The sequence below is a fragment of the Equus asinus genome, chromosome 28, assembly GCF_041296235.1.
Source record: "Equus asinus isolate D_3611 breed Donkey chromosome 28, EquAss-T2T_v2, whole genome shotgun sequence".
NCBI classification, from domain to species: domain Eukaryota; kingdom Metazoa; phylum Chordata; class Mammalia; order Perissodactyla; family Equidae; genus Equus; species Equus asinus.
In genome coordinates, this window is record NC_091817.1 from 45990480 (window position 1) to 46010321 (window position 19842).

The window sequence follows — 19842 nt, forward strand, 5'->3', positions numbered from 1 at the left end:
GAAAAGGCAAGGAAGTGGCTTTTCTCCTAGAGCCTCCAAAAGGAACACAGCTCTGCCAACACCTTGATTTTAGCCCCATAAGACTCATTGGGACTTCTGACCTCCAGAACTGTAAGAGAATGAATCAGTGATGTCTTAAGCCATTAAGTTTGTGATCATTTGTTAAGCAGCCACAGGACACTCACGCCGTGTCTGAAGAACCACCAATAGCTATCTTGCTCTTCTCTGCGAACAAAAAAATATCTGGGATGATGAGCCATCTCTAATCTATCAAGTCAGCTTGTTCATGAAACAGCCAAGCTCTGGGCCAATGCGCAAGAGTCAGGGCTCCACGGTCGCAGAGGCAATGGCTGCCGCTGGTCTGAGATCAGCAGTTCAGCGTTAGCATTTTCAGAGCGGTCCAGCTTTTTAAAAATACACTGGCAGAACTACTCATTCTCTCTTCAAATGTTGTGTTTAAGAGAAGAAATTTCCCCCAGGTAGTGCGGTGTTTATAAATGTGTTTATTACAGCTTGTCAGTCACTCATCTAGTATCTAGCTAAAATGTTTTGAATCGAGTTGTAATATCCCCTGACTTCACTCTAAATCTTTTCCCTTCAGGTCTGTGAGAACTCCTGACATCCGAAGCTTGACTACCAAGTTTCCATAGCAACAGGAAAAAGAAAAAAAATCCAAATCTGAAGATTGCCGTTTACAGCTCTCGAACTTCACAACTAGGCCTCAATTGTTCAGATTGTCATTTTCTTTGCAATTTCACCCAGTCTGTATTTCACCATTTTGACAGCATCTTCCTTTCTCCTTTAATTAATGGAATCCTCTGACTTTCCCCTGAATGTTTTAAGATCATGGCATATAACCTGACCTTCTGGGAGCAGGAACAATGACTACTTTTTCTGACGTGTCGCCATGTTGCTAGTCAGCGCTCCACACATGCAGCTTTGTCTGTGGGTTCGTATTTGTATATGTGTGAGTACCTGTATGTGTATATACACAGTATTTATAGAAAGAGACTATAGGAGGAGCCTAGTTTTGATATGTCATTCTTCCTTGAGCGGTTACACAAAGAAGGGATGGAAGCTATGGCAGCTGACCCCTCCGGGCCTCAGCCTCCAGCTCAGCACTAGCACAGCCCACAGAGCTGACACTTGTCCACCACCCTGTTCGGTCTGAACGCTGCCACGACCAGCCAGGCAGGTCCACAGAGAGGAAGAGCAGAGACAGAAGCCCTTTCTCTTTAGTGTGACAACTACAAGCAATTTTCACTGCCATCTTATGCCGTGATCCTGAGCAAAAGCGGTGAGGAGCCGAGCAGGAAATTTTACCATCAAATGCAGAGAAAAGGGCTGAAATATTCTTTCACGGGCATCTATCTGCAGTTGTAGGTGTCCCAAATCCGTAGGCTCACTGGCTCTTATGGGGACACGGCTCATGGCAGAGAATCTCTTTCTCCTGGGTGTATGCACAATTGCAAATGTCATCGTGGAGGTCATAAGTGCATATGAAGAGGTCAGCAGGTACCATGTGTATACACATATATGCCCACGTGGATAGACATACATTTATGCACATACACACTGTTTGTTTCATATATACATGCATAAAATAGAGTCAATACAGGTAGTTTTAAAAGTACCCTTTTGTGTAAATTGACTACCGTTGTTTGCAAAGCTGAAAATAAAAGATGTTCACTATGTATGAAAAGTAATCGATTTTTATTCTGTGAGCATGTAAAAGAGGCAAGTTAGTGCTTGTACGAAGATTATCTTCTTGTTGATAAACTATAAAAGAACCGGCTAAAGCTCACACCAAATTTTTCTATCAGAAAAAACCAGTGACAGCCTGTGGCTTTTTCTTAGAGCTCGCCACGAACTAGGGTAAGGTAAGTGTCTTAGCATATTTTAATGCAGTTGCTTACTAAAAGTTTTAACCACATGCACACAAGCGTGCACACGCGCACACATGCTTTCTTATGCAATCTGTGTTTGCACCCGTGCTTTTCAGTTTGCCTTCTGTAGGAAATAGAAGTCCTATGTTGTCTTTATTGTAGTGAAATTATGCAGGTAGAGTTCCATATATTGTATTTGTTTCAATAGTAAATCTTTTTGGAGCATATAGAATGCAGAGATTTTTTTTTCCATTAAAATAAATGGGTATTGGTGGTTAAAACTGCTGGACGGTAGCTTTTCTCTGATTTCCATGTTGCGTCTAATGTCGCTGATGCTGGGTCTTTCCTTAATGCAAGTTCACATTTTTGATTGGCCATTTGGGGTCCGTGGTACATGTCTTATTAGGTGAGTGAGTCTATAAAGCGGGAAGCACTTGCTCACAGCTCGGGCAATGCTCTCGTCTTATCCACCATAATGAACGATTTGAGCACTTCACCGTCAGCTGTGAAGATGATGGCATACTCAAAGAAGAGCGAGATCATCCTCACTTTGATGACTACATTCCGCATAGTCACAACCATCTGTCTACAGTCCCAGGACACACGGGTATTTTTCTCTTACATAAGTCTTGTTGCTCAATCAGGAGATGCCGCATCCTGAACACAACTTGATGGTTCTCCACGAGTGCCCGGAGCAGGCTCTGAGGCAGGGGGATCCAAGCGTGCACAGTCACACTTTCCAAGACTTCCTCTTCTGGCTTTATAGGATGCAGCCTTGTGTCTCCCTGGCGGGCCTCGCTTCCCTCTTTCTGCAAGGCACAGGGAGAATACTCGCCCTGGAGCAAACCAAGGAGCATCTTCAGGTGGCCAGACAGTCAGCAGCTCAACCCATAGGGCAGCTGATTAACAATCAGGAAACTCCCCTCCTTCACGAACCTGGGCCATCCTTAGGCAGAAATACAAATGTCACGTGCCCCATTCACTCAAGTCAACAAGAGCAAGATTCCCCCTTTTCTCTCGAGCCAGTAAGCTCCCTGAACTTGCCAATCCAGCCAGTAGGTTAAATTAGCTTAGAAGACAGAAAAATAAAGGGCACACTTCATTAACAAGTAGGATATGCCTTAGTTTCCCCTTATTTAAGTATATCCTCGATCCCGAGAGTTCTCATCAGGACAGAGACATTTCCACCATATTGTTCTTTCTAGTCCTTTCAACAACAACAATGGACCAATTCTTAGAAGCCAGAGTGATAGCATTTCCTGAATCATAGGATGCTTTTAACCTGTTAGAATACATTTACATTGTTTGCTGAAAGCAAAGTTAGAATCAAAGCGTTATTTCATTATTACCAACACATTTTATTTTCGTCCAAGTTGCTGAAAAAGAAGTCAAGCAAGAGCCAGAAATTGCTTTTCCCAATTACTGAGTTCAAGACCGAGGATTTTATTTCCGTTGAGTAAACAGTCACATCTTCTTCTTTTTATTAATACTTCACCCGTGCTAGTTGATTAAAGATTACATTTTCTCCCCATTTTACATGTGATAAATTAATTACTTTGGGTCATTTCTTTTAACAAGAAGATGCAAACATTTTCCAATTTCAGTAAAAATTACCTTCAACACCACCAGTTCTCTCCAAATGAACATCACTTCAGGTAGCCGTACCTGCCGTGACTCTCGGCCAATACCTGCAGGTCTGAACACCGTAACAAAATACAGCCAGCTAAAGGTCATGGTAGGTATCAAATAAGATTTTCATTCTTAAGAAACATTGTTAGAAATTTTGATAATTCATCCCAGATTTTCAAAATGTCACTTTCAACAGCCTGGTAAATGAAATAAGCATCTACCATCAAAGTCCTAAAGGAGATCAGATTGCATTTTATCCAGAGTAAATACTTTGGGTCTTGATCTTAAGATGTGGCAATGAAAAAAATTATTAACAAGACTATATTCGATGCTGGGTTTAGTGAAATTGTACCTAGGCACGGGCTATCCAGGTGATTCTGAATAAAAGGGTGTACAGTTCTCCTGGGGTGTAGAAACAAGGTCCAAAAATGCAATTAAGAATAACAATAATAATAATGGTTTACATTTACTGATTGCTTAATATGTGCCCATTCAGTGCAAAATCCTTTATACCTATTAATTCATTAAATCCTTACAACAACCCTATGGCACAAGTACTATATTCTTCTGCAAGCTACAGATAAAGAAAGCTGAGGCTCAGAAAAATCAAACGGCTTGCCCAAGGTAAGTGGGCTCTAGAACCAGAAGCCAGGCCATTTGGCTCCAGGGCTCACATGTTCCCACAATACCGCAGTGCCACTCCCAAATCTGCAGCAAAACCAGACTTTCTGTTAAGAACTATTAACATTATTCTAAATTAATACTGAAACCTTAGAAAATTTCCCATACAAGATATCACAATTTTCAGAAGTTTTCTGCCCCCTTCCCTTCCATGGCTCATGAGCAGGTCCGTGAGGGGCTTCCACCAGAATAATTAGATATCTCAGTCATCCAGAGTAAATTCCTGCCCTCCCAAGTACCCCATCACTGCCAAACCAGTGGAGGGGAGGGAAAGCGGAGGGAGAAGCGGTGTGGGATCTCTGGGAGCTTGTCCCGTGCTCTACTACAGACACACGCACGGAGCTCCGGTCTCTTCTGATTTCGTGAATGTAGCACAGTCACCTATTCACGTGTAGGAGACTTACTCATGAACCAACAGGTAAATGACACCAAGGAGAGAACAATCACACCAAGAGAGGCAAGCCTGAGAAAGAACGAACTACCTTTTAACTCCTATTTAATAATAATAATAGCAATCATCATCATCATCATCTAATGGTCTGGCTACCCCTTTCCCAAAGCTGGTGCTTCTCATCTTCTCTCTTTAACAGGCTGTTGAGGTTGCACCCGCCTCATAATCTGATGATAATGCTTTCCTAACTTCTCTTCTAAAGAAATGAACAATTCCTTTGCCATGTAACGTCTATGACCCGTGCTGTATTTGCTATTGCTGATGGATTAGCCTGCTACTGAGAAAAGTCTTCAGTTTTTACTGGGTTTATGTAAAAGCACGTACAAGATGTTTGGAGACAGCGAAAAATGGTGGGAATGAACATGTGAACGAGGACCTCAGATAAGAACTTTGATTCTATAAATTAAGAATAAGTATATAATTTAAACAGAAATAGTCTAGATATTTACCAAATTCTGGAGGCAGAAAAGCCTCTTCCTGTCGCTCATGCTACACCACTATCGCAACAGTCACCGTTGGAGGGCTGCTGAGCTTGATAAGACTCAACCATTCTGTCTGGCTCCCCAGTGCTAGCTGTTAAGCAGGGAGATGGTGAGAAGCAACAGGTGTAGCAAGACAACAGTATGAAGCTCTGAAGACTTTGAGAACATAGCTCATAGAAGCACTGTAAGTGTATGCTGAAAATTTCCATTTTCTGCTACTTTTATTTCTTGCTGAGGAAGATTGGCCCTGTGCTAACATCTCTTGCCAATCTTCCCTCCCTCCCCACCCCAAAGCCCCAGTATATAGTCACACATCTTAGTTGTAAGTCTTTCTAGTTCTGCTATGTGGAATGCTGCCACAGCATGGCTGATGGGCAGTGTGTAGGTCCGGACCCAGGATGGGAACCCGCAAACCCTGGGCTGCCAAAGTGGAGCATGTGAACTTAACCACTTGGCTACGGGGCTGGCCCCTGCTCCTTTTCCTTTTTTTTTTTAAGCTTTTCCTTTAGAAAGTAATGAAGTCATTCTTTATCTATAATATATATTCAGTACAGTCAGATTATTAAAGAATTTAAAATGAAGGCTATATAAAAAAATTCTATTTTGTCATGAACATGGCAGCCCTGTTCTGGTGTCAAATATTATTTATTCCCTAAGATAAAAATTTTCAGAAATTTTAAATGGATTATTTTCTTAAACACTCAAAAGGGATGAAGTTTATCATTTTAAAATATTTGATTCCATCGCAGAGGCAGTTCCTTTGGACCCTGAGCTTAAGTGCTTACAGCTTCTGAGCTGTAAATTACCATTTCATTTACTATGCAGTTGCAAGAAATTTGTAATGTGTTTGAGAAATATTCAGACAAAGATCATCTGGGATTTTTACCGTGTGTAGTTGGTCTTAGGCCATCTTTAGTACATTTTAAACACAGTGACAGAGTAAAGGGATATTTTTTCAAATGGTGCTCTGGTTGGCCTATAATCTTTTAAGACCGAGACTAAAACCAAGTGCTCCCTGCCTCATAATTAACTCTTCTCCTGTCTTCTTTCCTAACAGTCAAACTCACATGATGACAGATGATAGATAGATGGAAAGATGATAGGATAAATAGATATAGATAGACATAGATAGATGATAGATAGATATGATATAGACAAATAGAGATAGACAGAGATAGAGATAGACAGACAGACAACAAGAAGATCACTTTAGTGAAATCCTTAACAAAAAAGAGGAAGGAAAGGGTGCTAATGTTTAATAAATGCCTCCTATGGGCCAGCTATTTTACATACGTATGTACATATTACATTATACATACTATATGTAATTTATATGTAATATATAACTATACATTATATGTGAATATACATAATTCATGAAATATTGAAATAGACATTATTCCTCTGTTAAGATGAGAAAATGAGGCTCACAACGTTGAAACGATCTTCTATCAGGCCTCCCACCTAGTAAGTGGCGTGTATGACTCCCACCCCCGTACTTTTTCTACTCTCCCCCAAGAGAGTTTATTCCTGGTGACTACCTTTTAGCTAGATATTATGTCTACCTAAGGTCTGGGTGTGAGACTGCTCTGTGTTAAAAGGAGAGATGAATAAGGGTTAGCGAGGACTCAGACACAGTAACACCCACCTGAGACCCTCTGCTTGTCACAAGCACTCAGAGGAGTGAAGACGGAAGGCAGAAATGCCTACCGTGAGTCTCCCGTAGGTCGTGTGATAGCCACGTGCCATCTAGGATCATTGCAACACATTTTATAGAAACAACGTAAGCCAAATTGCACAAACAGAAGGTAAGGCTGCAGATTCAGGAACTGAAGGCAACACGTCCTTCTCTTTCTAGAACTTGGCTATGAAGCGGCAGCACAAGAAGGCACAGGTCACCTTGGTTGGGGAGCTTGGTTTTCTATCTGGTTCTTTGCCACTCTCACACTCTGCAGGGAAGGAGTCCCTGGAAGAGGGGAGGTGAGTGGAGGAGGCGAAGTTCCTGGAACTGATGGGAGATGCTGGGATCCGGGGCCCAGTGCTCTGGACAAATATCCAGCCCTGGCAGAAAGAAGGACACATCTTCCTCTGAAGCAGAAAGGACTGAGGTGACACAGGTGTCAATGTAGGTACTTAGGCAAGTATGGAAGGTGAGAACGGAGTTTGACAATAATCTCTGTTTTCTCTGCAAAATAGAATAGAAAGTCATCCTCTGAGAGTGAAGAGGATGGACACTGGGTCTGAAGAGACTGGAAAGGTTTGGAATGTCCGCTACAGGACCAGAAGCTAGCGCAGCCCGGGCCGCCAGAAGGACGAGTCGTCATATCCTGAAACTGGTGCACGCGTGCCACACCAGCAGGTCCGCAATTCTCATTGGCAGCATCCACAACCCGGGAGAAACGCCAACCAGGCGAACAGCAGCTGGCACTGGGCTGGGCATACCAAGCGGATGCAGGTGCAACCAGGGAAGGGATGAACTGAAATTTCTCCACGGCCCTGCGATGCTCATTCCTTCCCTGCTTACACAAGGCAAACACACATCTCAGGCGGGGGAGGCACACTATGCATCGTCACCTTCCTTAGTCCAGATCTGGACGCAGCCGTGGAGAGGAGGCCCAGCTGGAACCGAAGAGAGCTTCCAAAAGGACCAGACTAAGCTCACGTAAAACCAAACCATTTTGAAAGGGGAAAAGAGAATTACTTCAGTTGCGCAATTCATCTAGAAACTGCTAAAAAAAAAAAAAAAAAGCTAAGATGAGATATCTACGACACTTGAAGGCTTAAAACAAAGGTTGTTCAAAACTGAAATTTAAAAGGCTAAATACTAGTGCTTCACACATAATACAGCAGTCTTGCTAACGGAACGATATTCAGCTGGTTCAGTGCATCAACCTCCCCCCTTACCCGCCCCCCCAACACACACAAAGTAAGTATGTCAGCCGTAACTACAAATGACTGAAGCCTTTGCGAAAAGCAGCTGGGTAACAGAGCTTGGTCTCCACACTAAGAAAGCACGCTGTTTAAGTGGAAAAGAAAAAAAAAAGCCTCACTACAATAGTGTCAAGTTTGGTTGCTGTTTCTATAAAGACAATTTCAATCAGGATAAAAAGACCTCAACCCTCCTGCCAGAAACACACACACACACAACAAAACTCCAGGTCTAGTCTTAATTCACGTTCTGTGTAGATCTGGCTAGAAAGCCAGGGTGTGGGCATCCAGACTTCTGTGCAGAGTGTGGGAGCCCCAGAGATTGGGGTCCGAAGGGAGAAGGCCTGACATTCTACCCAGCCTTGGCTACTCACTAGCTAAATGACCTGGAGCTTTATGAAAATGCTGTATAAGATAACAAGCACGCTACAAATTTTAAGCGGGATTACTTTACCAACTGTTGTGGGTTGAATTCTCCCCGCAAAAAAGACATGTTGTAGTTCTGATCTCCAGCACCTTAGAATGCCACCTTATTGGGAGATAGAGTCTTTGGAGAGGTAATTAGTTAGGATGAGGTCATACTGGAGGAGGGTGGGCCCCTCCTCCAGTGTGACTGGTGTCCTCACAAGAATAAGAGAGAGATACACACACAGGGAGAACCCAACGTGAAGACGAAAGCAGAGACGAGAGTGACGCGTCTACAAGCTAAAGAATACGAGGAGTGCCTGCAGCCTCCAGAAGCTGGGAGAGGGGAAGAGAACAGAGCCACCCTCAGGATCCTCAGAAGGAACCAGCCCTGCTGACACTCCATTTCAGACCTCTGGCCTCCAGAACAGTGACACAATAAGTTCCTGTTGTTTTAACCCCCCAGTTTGTGGTGCTTTGTTCCAGCAGCCCCAGAACACGAATGCACCAACCTTCAATCTCAACACACACAAGGGAAAATCCTCAAGAAATGGCCCAAGTGAACAGAATTCTAGGCAAGGTCCATAGATCCCACTAAGGCCAGTGGTTCCCAGCTGGGGGTGATCCCCGGCCCCCACCCAGGAGACACTTGGCAGTGTCTGGAGATATTTTTGATTATCACGGCTGACAAGGGAGGGGATGTTCCCCGATCTAGTGGGTAGAAGTCAGAAAAGCTGCTCCTCATCCTGCCACGTACAGGGCACAGCCCACCCCCACAGCAACAACAGAGAGTTATCTGGCCCAAAATGCCGACAGTGTCTTTGGCTCTTGAGAAACACTGCTCTAAACCCAGACAACTCAGAGAATTCTAGAATGCTAGAGAAAGGAGAAAATGTAGTCAGAAAGTCCTGGGCAAGGTCCTGTGTCACTGACTTCCTAATTTGACAGTCTTGTGTAAGCGTCCTGACCCCTCTGTGTCTGTTTCCTCAAAATTGTAAAATAGCGATAATTCTGTCAGAGGGTTCTTCTGAGGACTAAGGTGAAACATTGAGAGATGTTTATTTTAAGTAGTCAGGGCAAGCATTAACCAAATACCAGTTACCAAGAACCAATTATAAATAGTTTTGCACCTTTGGCATGGGAAGGAAGATCTGTGTGTGTGGATGTGGGTGGGTGTGGGTGGGTGGGCAAGGGTAATAGAAAAGGGGCTGAGGGGCTTCCAGGAGGCTGGTCGTGTTTCTTGACCCGGGGGCGTTTACAAGGGTGTGCAGACTGTGTGAGACGTCATTTAGGATTTCTGCACCATCCAGACAGATGTACTTAAAAATACATACATATATGTGTACATACATATATATAAGTACATACATGTACTTAAAAGTTAAAAACAGCTGTGCGCGTGGTTGGCGCGCCCCTCACCCCTGAGACCTCAGTTTCCCCTCCAGGGACCCGACTCCACTCCCCAGGTCTGCAGGGTTTCGCCAGAGAACAGGCGGCGGCGAAAGCACCGGGCCGCTACGCGAACTACAACTCCCATAAGGCCCTGCGGTCCCGCGGCCGGCCTCTTTCGTCGCGAGAAGAAGCAGCTGGGGGCGTCTGCGCGGACGAACGGAAGTGTAGGTGACGGTCTGAGACATCGCCGCCAAGCTGGGAACCGGGGAGATGGCCGAGACCGACCCCAAGACCGTGCAGGACCTCACCTCGGTGGTAAGGGACGGCTGCGCGGGCCCGAGCCCCCGGCACCCCCGGAGGCCCCGCTTCTGGAGGCTTCGCTGGCCGAGGCCCCCGGCCACCGTGACCCCCGGGCCGCTGGGTGCGGGCCCTGCGCCTGCTGACGCCCCCAGGCCCCCCGACCCCCTCACCTGTCCCTGAACCCCGTGACCCCCAGGTCGCCGCCGCCCCATCCCGCGCCCTCAGCTCCCCACGCAGCCCCTCCCTCCCTCGCGCCCCGAGGCCTCCCGGCCGTCGGAGCTACCGAGACCCCCCGGGATTTTGAATCTCACTGGGCCTCCCGGGAGGGGGCTTCACAGCCGTCAGTCCGATTTGACAGGTGGGAACACAAACCCGCAGAGGGAATGCCTTGCTGGAGGCCATGGGGCTCCCCTAGAAGGCGACTTGGGGCTGAACCCGGGATCTTGCCTGACGCTTGGGCGGGGCCCCTGTCCCCATCCCGCGAAGGTGTCTCGGGGTGAGCGTGGGGTGTGTGTTTTGTTTTGTTGTTTCTTAGGTGCAGACACTCCTGCAACAGATGCAAGATAAATTTCAGACAATGTCTGACCAGATCATTGGAAGAAATATCCTTTTTCTTTTGTGGTCAGCCTCTTAGGGGCCTTTGGATCCTGTTTTCCGGATAGTGGTGTGGACAAATGGGTGGTTTGCAGGCTAGCTTCGGCCAGTCGTTTACCAAATGTTTTGCTGAGCGTGTACTCTTCCTGAAAAGTGTTCTGCGAGGAGCAGGGGGGGTGCAGCAGGGCTAGACAGACCCCTGGCCGTGGAGGCTACCAGTGATGTCTGCTAGGGTTGCCTGTTGACCGCGAGTGGAGCATTTGTGTGTGTCTCCTTCCATCCTCACCATAACCTGGGGGAGAGGTCATACACAGTGTTACCTTTATTTAGCCAATGAAAACAGACCCTTGGGAAAGTGCGTGAACTCGCCCCGGTCCCGTCACTAGTAAAGGGCGCGGCTGGGACTCGATCCTTGCCCCAGTCACCTGTGCTCTTAACCATTAGGTTATAATAACATCCAAAGGAAATTGGAAAGCCGGTTTCGTTAAGACAGCTGTGTTTAAGGCCACAGTCACCAGGGGCCAGGAGGAAAAGGATAAGAAATGGGAGATGTTGGTGTGTGTCGTCTTTAACTTCACCACTTGATGACATGAGTAGTCGCATCGATGACCTGGAGAAGAACATCGCAGACCTCATGACCCAGGCCGGGGTGGAAGAACTGGAAGGTGAAAACAAGATCCTTGCCACACAGAAGAGTTGAAGGTGAGGGGAGGGCCGGCATGAGCGTGGTGTGTGTCGGTCTAATTTCTGTGTGCTCAGACCTTCTCTGGATGGGCTCCCAGCCGTTACCCCAGCAAGCATCCCTTCTGTTGTCCCCGCTGTGGACTCTGTGTTTTGAAATTTTCATGCCAAGCTAATTCATTCTGTAGAATTCGTTTTCCCAGTTTTTATTAATTAGACCTATATCACTATTAGTTAAGACCATTGGTTAACATTCAATAACCATGAGTTTATATCATTGCAGCCCAAAACAAGCAAATCTATCTTTGTTGGCCTGAGAAGCCTGTGACTGGAAGATTTTTCAGTTTTATTTTTTTAGCTAGATTACCACCTGAATTGCCACCTTCATAAATGCCTTAAATTCTCCTTGGAACGCTTCCCCTGTACTAGGTAAATGGCAGGACAGTGACTGATTATTTCTCACGTGAACTAGATTGTGACCACTTCGGCCTTCCTCCTGGAGTGGATTTAGATTTCCACCGTGTAGGTTCAGATGTCAGAGGAAGTGCCCGCAGAGCAGGATCCCTGGGTGCTCAGTTGGCTGCTTTGTGCTCACCACAGTGGGTTCTTCATGATAAGCCTTTTCGTGAGTGTGGTGTTTACAAGTAATTTTTAAGCTCCCTTTATCCCGTCCCATTTTTAGCATTTTAATTCCCTATAAAAATAAAGTTTACTGAGAATTTTTAGGTAATACAGTACCAAGCCAAATATACAGCAAAAGGTACCAAATTCCTTTTTTGTTTTCTGGGCATGTCCTGGCTGGCCCAAATTATAAGCAACTATGAAATATAAGTTGCTTTGAAGTCCAAGAAAGTAGAGGTTTGGGAGTAAAAGACTTTTAAATTTGCTGTTGTCTTAACAATAGCTTGGGTCGATTCACTGTGGAGTAAATCATGGAACTGTTTTGTGGGGGTTAACATCTTTATTCCCTATAGAGACAGTTTGGAAAAGGTCCTGCCAGTCTTAGAAGCTCCTCTGGGTCTCACGTTACATGGCGGTTAAAAATCCCATTGAGCACATGAGAACATCGTCTTGAGAATTTCGGGATTGAAGACTTTCAAGTGACAGGGACAATACAAAGGGGTGGGAGTACAAAACAGATTCTGAATTTTTTTAAATAACTATCTCCAATTAAATCTATTGTATTTTTGCTAGACCGTTGTGCCGAGAAAATGTCTAATTCAGTAGGAGATTCTGAAAGGATTTCTGGTTGATAAGTCTATGTATCATTTTTGTTTGACCTCCTATAGTGAATAACATGTTGATGGTTTTCCCTTTTCCACAGGTTGTGAATTCACACTGAAATCCGGAACACCATTTTTATAAGCCAAGACTGAACGGCTTTTTGCAACTAACAACTCTGTGTAGACAGGTTTTGTATGACAAGGTGTGCGTTCTTCTTGTCACATCTTATATAGTTAGTTTATAGAGTGGTCCCCGTGCCCCCCAGTTTCTTCAACATGGTGACTTCTCATCCTGGACCTTGGTCAGTTGTGCTATTAAATATTAAACACTAAAACTTTGGCGGTTCCTGCATAAAATTGTCAAATTTTTTAGTGTATTTTTGTGAAGTCATTTTTTTTCTATCATTCCTTTTGTAGTGGTTGCTGTTTGATAAAAAGTTTTGCTGTGTAAGTTTTTTATTAGACATGTAGTGGATCCTTCTATTATAATTAGATTTGGTGAAGTAAGGCCTTTATGGAATTTAGGGTTCGTTAATTCTCAGCACAGAGTAACTGCTGAGCTGACACCAAATAGCGTGTTGTGATACTTTTCAAATGGTTGAAAACGTTTAGAAATTGTTTATTCAGAAATATCTGGCGCTACTCTGTTGCCAAAACTCAGAATGAACTGCAATTTTATGTCTAAAGTCCCCGAGGTCAGATGCTATAGTCATGAAGAGTAACCACTGCCACCTTCGTGTGTTAGGATTTTTAAATTTGGAGACTGACAGCCTTGCCTGGTGGAACGAGGCATCGTTAGTTAGAGTATCCTGCTGGGTCCCTACAGTGTTCGTCCACAGTAGTCGCCATAGAAAATCTGGCAGGATTTTAAAACTCCATTGCTCCATCTTGTCTTTGAGCTCCTGACTGGGCAAAGACACGGAAAAGGAAGACAGACCAGATTAAGTCTGTGCCACTTGCTTGGCTGGAAAATGATTCGTGACTTGTAGTAGGCTCAAGTTTGAAAGAAACACTATTTCTTTAAAGTCTTTCTTACCGAAATTCTTGCGGAGTAATGGTTTTACTATTGATTGTAGAAGATAGGGACAGTAACTGGTGCCGTTCAAAAGTGCAGTGTCAGGAGAGCTCAGCCTAGAGGCCAGTATTGACTGTGGAGGAGCCCCGTGTGATTGTCACAGCAAAGTGAGCTTGTATACAAAAAACGGGAAAATTGAGAAAGTTGAGAAAGGGTGTAGCGCTTCCTAGAGGGAACCCCTTCATGAACACAGCGTCATTTTTTTTTTAAGGTTCCTATATCACCAGTCTTGATTGATTGTATTGCAAATATGTAATAATATTAAGAAATAATTTAACCTATTTATAAATTATTTGAGACACAGGGGAGTAAGTTTCCTCTGGGACAAGAAGAATTAACCGCTGTTATTACCCAGCTGCAGAAACTCCTCTGCTCGGGCCGTGGGTTGTGCCGCAAGGTTAGCTCTGAGAGCCCGAGCTGGTGCTGGACTCGAACCGGCTGCGTGAGGCCTGGATGCAGGATGCTCGCGAGCTCAGTAAATGGCAAGTGGGAAGATAGCGTTGCTGTCAGGATAGTCGGACTTGGAGAGGAGCCGGCTTCCTTAAGTAACAGAAAGATTCCAGAGGCAGGCTACCCTGACCAAAAATATCTGCCATGAATAAAGGTGCCTGAAATCCTGCTGCTGAAGCTTCCTTTGTGTCAAAAATGATTTGGTGTTCCAGGTTTTCCAATTAAAATGCATGTACCTGTTTAGTTTATCAGCTGAAACCTCTGGAAGGATTAGGGACAAATAGCCAGAGGCAAATGGGAAGGGGAGGCGTGTGTGGAGGCCTGTTTGGAGAAGAGGGGCTGGTGACTGGCGCCGGTGACTGCGGGGTTTGCCCTGACCCAGAGCGAAGGAGAGCTGCTGTCCTACGTGTCCGGGAGCAAACCGCCAAGAATGTTCCCCAGAACACTTGTCCCTGCAGAAGCTCGAGAAAGGAGGGTTGGTGGTCACTTGGGTTTAGAAAAGTTGCTGAGCACTTAGACTGACTTCATGAAAATTCACGATGCAAATTAGCATATTAAAGGGTCCAGGTCCCAGGTCCCGGAGTGGAGAAATGTGATTTAACTTTCTCACCTGCCAGTTTCCTAGTTATTTGACCAAGAATCTTTTTTTATACTTAGGACCTAATTAACATTTCATTGAACTAGTGTGGTGTAAAATACCCACGGGGAGATACCGGTAAAGAAATCCAATAAACAGCTTTGCGTTCAATTAAGGCCCTTGTTGCCATGGACCCACTTGACCCCTCCTCCAAACCCGCAGGCAGGGCCTCGTGTGAAACGGGCTTTAGGACCCTGGCGAGGCCCTCGGTTTGTGGGTGAGCAGCGTGGACGCTCGCTGGGTTCCGTGGGGGCCTCCCACTGCCACAGCCTCGGGCCAGTCTCAGCCTTTCCTGCACCACCTGGGCCCACCAAAGAGAAGCTGCTGCCCCCCATGCTGCCCTGGGTCGCACTTGCCCTCCTTGTCCTGGAGCCTCTGCTCCCTGAGACCCGCTCCTCAAAGACCTGCCCAGGGCCTGTGTTTGCACGGGGCCGCCTTGCCTCTCTCCGCTTCCAGCCTCATCTTTTTGAGCAGGAAAACCTGTCTGCCTCTTTTAGTCTCCAGCTATTTTTCGTTCATCTAAAGGCCAATAAAGATCCTTCTTAGGCCTATCAATACAACCTGTGTGGAGGCGCTTGTGCCGAGCGCAGCCCCAAGCCCGGAGGCCCGGCAGCTTCCTCATTCGGCCTCTAGTCCATTCTCCTTTCCTTTGGGCCGCAGGACTTGAAAGGATTTTAATCTTATTTGCTTAGCAATTTTGTTTTTCTGTGGTTTCATTTCTAGTCAAGGACTACCATGGTTGACCTTATCAGAACCAGCACACGGTACTTCCACTTCCAGTACCTAAAGGTGAAGGTGCCTTTGTGAGTTGTTGGACTGCTGACAGCACTTGGAGTACTGTTGCCATGGGAACAGAGTCCTCCAAACAATCAACTTGAAATCAACAGTTTGGACAGTCTGTTTGTACGTTGAAGGTTTCCTATAGAGATAATTATGTTCCTCTTTTTTTGTATTCGGTAGTTTATGTTTTTAATTAGTTTAAAATAGAGGCATTTGCACAATGTGTTGTCTGAGCTAACCCTGAAGATTCACTGGCCGCAGTTAACAGTCATGGCCAGCACCTGTGAAAGCGTTTATTGGAAACCATTGTGCTGGGCTAAGCGTTTTGTGTACATTGACTTATCCTCACGACAGCCCTGAGTTAGGTTTTTATCTGATCCATCCCAGTGTAAACAGAAGGAACCCAAGGGTGGGTGATAGTCACCAGAGGTCACACAGCTGGAAGCCAAGCCTGGGAGTCTGCCCCCAGCTGTCCCGCTGCAGCGCTCACACTCCGTCGCCCCTTTCTGAGAGCTCAGATTTCTGAATCCTCCTGTCCAGGCCCTCTGGGAATCATCAACCCTCGACCTCGGTGGATCTAGAAATTTAGTTTCAAAAGGCTGATTTTGCATTTTTAATTAAACATGACCTAAATTAAATAAACGTTGATGTGGATTTTATTCAGAATTAAAATCTTTCGGGCAGGGCTGGTAGAAAATGTGCTCCTGGACTAGTCTTTCTCTTTTTTTCCTGGGTAAGTTATTTGAGAACGACGGTGGAAACAAATCCAGTTCAGTTTCTCAGATGTTTGCCCCGACAGAACCACAGGCAATTCCAGCCACTCGTTTTCCTGTTCGCTTCCCTGCTCACACCCCCATCGTGTCTCTCACAAAAATTATCCCTTGAGACTCACCTTGGGGGACTCCAGCCCCTCCGGCAGTGACCTATTTGCCTACCTTCTTGTCAGCTCACTTTGTTTTTTTTTCAAAAAAAAAAAAGGATGAGTGCAGAAGTCTTACAAAGGTGCCCATGCAGCCGTCACCCAAATCACAGTCTCCTGTTACTGATAAGTCTGCTTTCAGTCGCAGCCTCTTTAAAACTCCTTTCAATGAATGAAAGTGGTGGTGAGGGGACGTGGGTCACGGCCCCAAACAAACCAGAGGGCTTGTGACTGGATGTGTCGCTCCCACAGACCCCTTTGGAAATAGGAGAGGTGTTTGCTTCTCTAAGTCAGGTTGACTCTGTCAGGCACGAATCCACCCTGATGCTTTGCCCTCACACGTCGAGGCTTTCACCGAGAGCTGCCTGGAGGTTCCTCAGACACCCGCCCAGGATTCGATTCATAGCTGATGGATTCCGACCATCTGCTTCCGTGGGCCCCCAGCCCCCGCTGGTGAGATGTAATATTCTGTTGCTCTCTCCTTGAGCAAGGCCACAGCGTGTTTATGTACCACTTACGCAAACTCCGTGCACGTCACAGAGATGCTACCCTGCTCCGTGGTGATGATCTTGGCTGTGTATTTATAATCTCCTACTTTGTGGACATATGTTGACCAATCATTCATATCGGTCAGTGGCAAAATGTCCACCTTCCAAAGAGGGACAAGTACTGTTTCCTCGTAATTAAAAGCAGTCTGAATCCAGGATCGAGCAGTTCGGAAGCATTTAGCTGCCAGTGACAGAAAGCACAGCTCCGTCGTCATCAAGAGGGGGCCATGTGGTTTCCCACAGCAGGGAGTCCGAAGGGAGGCGGCTGGGAGGGTGAACTCCACACCCGCACGACCATCAAGGACCCAGCCTTGTTCATCTTGGTGCATCCCACAGAAAGGACAGCTTTCTCCTTTCCTTTCATGTTTTTAAGTGTAAGGAAAACGTTTCCTGAAGGTGTTCCTCTTCCACTCCCTGTGCCTAAACGCCCCAGCCCCAAACAATTCCCGGCAAGGCCACAGGCCCCTTGAGATAGGCTGAACCCTGTGAGCCTCATCTTCTGGACGTCACAACCTGTGGGGTGGGGGTGCTACTGGCATCTGGTGGGTCGAGACCAGGGATGCTGCTCAACATCCTACAATGCACAGGACACCCCCCCCAAACAATTACCTGGCCCCGAATACCAATAGTATGGAGGAGGTGGAGAAACCCCAGCTTAACCCATTCGTGGTTCAACTCACGCCTAGGAGCCTAATGTCTGGGGAACGTCTGAAAGCCCTCATGATCAGGCAGCACCCTGAGCCACTGCATCAAAATCCCCGCAGGGGGACCCGGACGGCGGGGTTTGTTTCACACCCGCTCGTGCAGTCCAGTGGGAAGTGCGTTTGAGAAGGTCTGTCTACCGCTGCTCATCAGATGACAGAATCTGCCAAGGAAATTAGGATTCTGCCAACCTTCCGTCAACCCAGCTGAGGCCCCCGACTTGGGCAGTCGAGAACCGCACACGATATCTGGCTTTCAGTTCAACTCATGTGTCATTTTTGCTTCAACGACTGGATGGTGCCACCACTGTTAGAATGAAAACGTTTCTGATGCCCTGACAGGTGACGTCTTGTTAACCAGATTCAACTTCAGATGTCCGTGACGTTTCTGATTGCCTGGGCCCGGCGAGGTGCTTTCACCTGCATCGTCTCATTAACTTCCCCGCACACTCGAAGGTTGTTGACATTATCAGAAAGTTCTCCAGCTGGAATTCTTCGCCCTCTAAGCAGCCTTCAAAAACTCCATTCTTAAGCCACTGCTATGTTTTATTACCTCTTACCTTTTACAGGCCTGTCGAAGTTGCCATCAAAACTCAGTGAGCGTTTCCAGAAAGAAACTTTAAATACTAAATACGTTAAAACTAAAGGCCTGTTATGCAGAAGAAAACCCAGTTAATTTTGGTGGGCTGTGGATTATCATCAGAAGAGTCATTTCTGGAAATTTAAATAATATGGTTGTTTCTTTTAATGATGCATTCTCCTGGAAATATAAGACCACTTGACTGATTCTGCTCCAAAATCCTATTGCAGCCAAGGACGGGCCCAAATTCTTCATGGAGCAGAAGTCTGGAACTGGCTGGGTACATGGAGTGCAAAGCTGGAGAGGCTGCAAACCACGTCTTAAAAAGAAATCAGCCTTTCCCCTGGATAGGCAGACACGCTAATGTGAGCCAGGCTCAGATGTTCCTCACTTACAACCTGTGTTCATCGGGCCCATAATTAAGAACCTTAAAGGGAAAGAAACTTTTGAAAACAGCTGTCAAAATCACGCTGTCTTGCTACCAGAATTTTAAAAAGGTTTGTCGTTACCGCAGGTCACTGCTGGGGTCTGAGCCCTCGTCACTGTGGCCAGACCCTCTATCAGATCCTTCGTCTGAGAGGTTGATTAGATGAAACAGACACTTTGCCAGCATCATTAAAGGAAATATGGTACGAGTCTTTTAGTGGGTCAAGCTCATTTCCTCAAACCCGAACAAGGCTTAACGGTGATCTGCGACCCAACTTCGCCTTCCCCGTAATGAAAAGCAGACCCTGCAGGACCCCTCTGGCGCAGCTGGGCCGGGATTTCTGGAATCACTTACTGAGAATGTTTTCTCCTCACCATGAGCTCTGCCAGAAATGTCTTGGGTTCGTCCAAGCTAATCCATATTCGAGAACCATGATGGACAAGATTCGTTAGCAATGCCTTAACAAGTCACTATCCGGCCAGTTCAGAACTTGAGGAATCTCTTTGGTATGAAGTAATATAATAGACTGGGTGAGGATTCTTTGAAACTAAATTGGTGTGGTAATTTGTCTGCTTTCTGCTGGATGTAATGCCGTCGAGATGTTAAGCGTTTTCTTCGTTGGGAACTGACAACTGTTCTCTGGGATTTCATACCATCTTTCGATGACCCTGTATTTGGTCTTTGTTGGGAAAGGTTTGCAATGGCATTCGGCCAGAATCACTAAAGCTCTAACGATATTCATTCTACTCAGATTTGTTTTCCATATTTTGGTCTGAGAATGGGTAATTTTTCTGCCTTGGATTTAAAACAAAACTTATATCAAGGAAAATTTTTTTTTGGCTAGGAGATAATGGCTTAATGGCAATGGTTCTTAAAATGTGGCCCCACTCCCACCCCCCTGGGCCAATAGCACCAGCAGCACCTGGGAACTTGTTAGAAACGCAGGTTCCCAGCCCCTCCCAGCTCCACCCAACCAGAGGCGCTCGGGTGGGTGGGGCAGCCTGGGTTTTACCACCAGGGGGTTCTGCCCTCGCTCACCTGTGAGAACCAGGGCCTTGGGTGTCAACTCTGGT

At 45.9% G+C, this 19842-nt stretch overlaps 2 protein-coding genes across 2 annotated transcripts in view; both read left to right on the forward strand.

The window, feature by feature from the left end:
* CDH13 (cadherin 13) overlaps positions 1-2170 on the forward strand; it is a 990441-nt gene extending 988271 nt beyond the window's left edge. The window contains exon 14 of the mRNA XM_014842967.3: positions 602-2170. Coding sequence (XP_014698453.1) covers positions 602-609 — 8 coding nt within the window. The 3' untranslated portion in view covers positions 610-2170. The remainder of the gene's footprint in view (positions 1-601) is intronic.
* A 7839-nt stretch (positions 2171-10009) lies between these two features.
* Positions 10010-13009, forward strand: HSBP1 (heat shock factor binding protein 1). The gene is made up of 4 exons (XM_014842849.3): positions 10010-10169; positions 10690-10756; positions 11330-11450; positions 12754-13009. Exons 1-3 carry the CDS (start codon positions 10125-10127, stop codon positions 11446-11448), a joined length of 231 nt encoding a protein of 76 aa, XP_014698335.1. The 5' UTR covers positions 10010-10124; the 3' UTR covers positions 11449-11450; positions 12754-13009.
* Positions 13010-19842: the final 6833 nt, after the last annotated feature.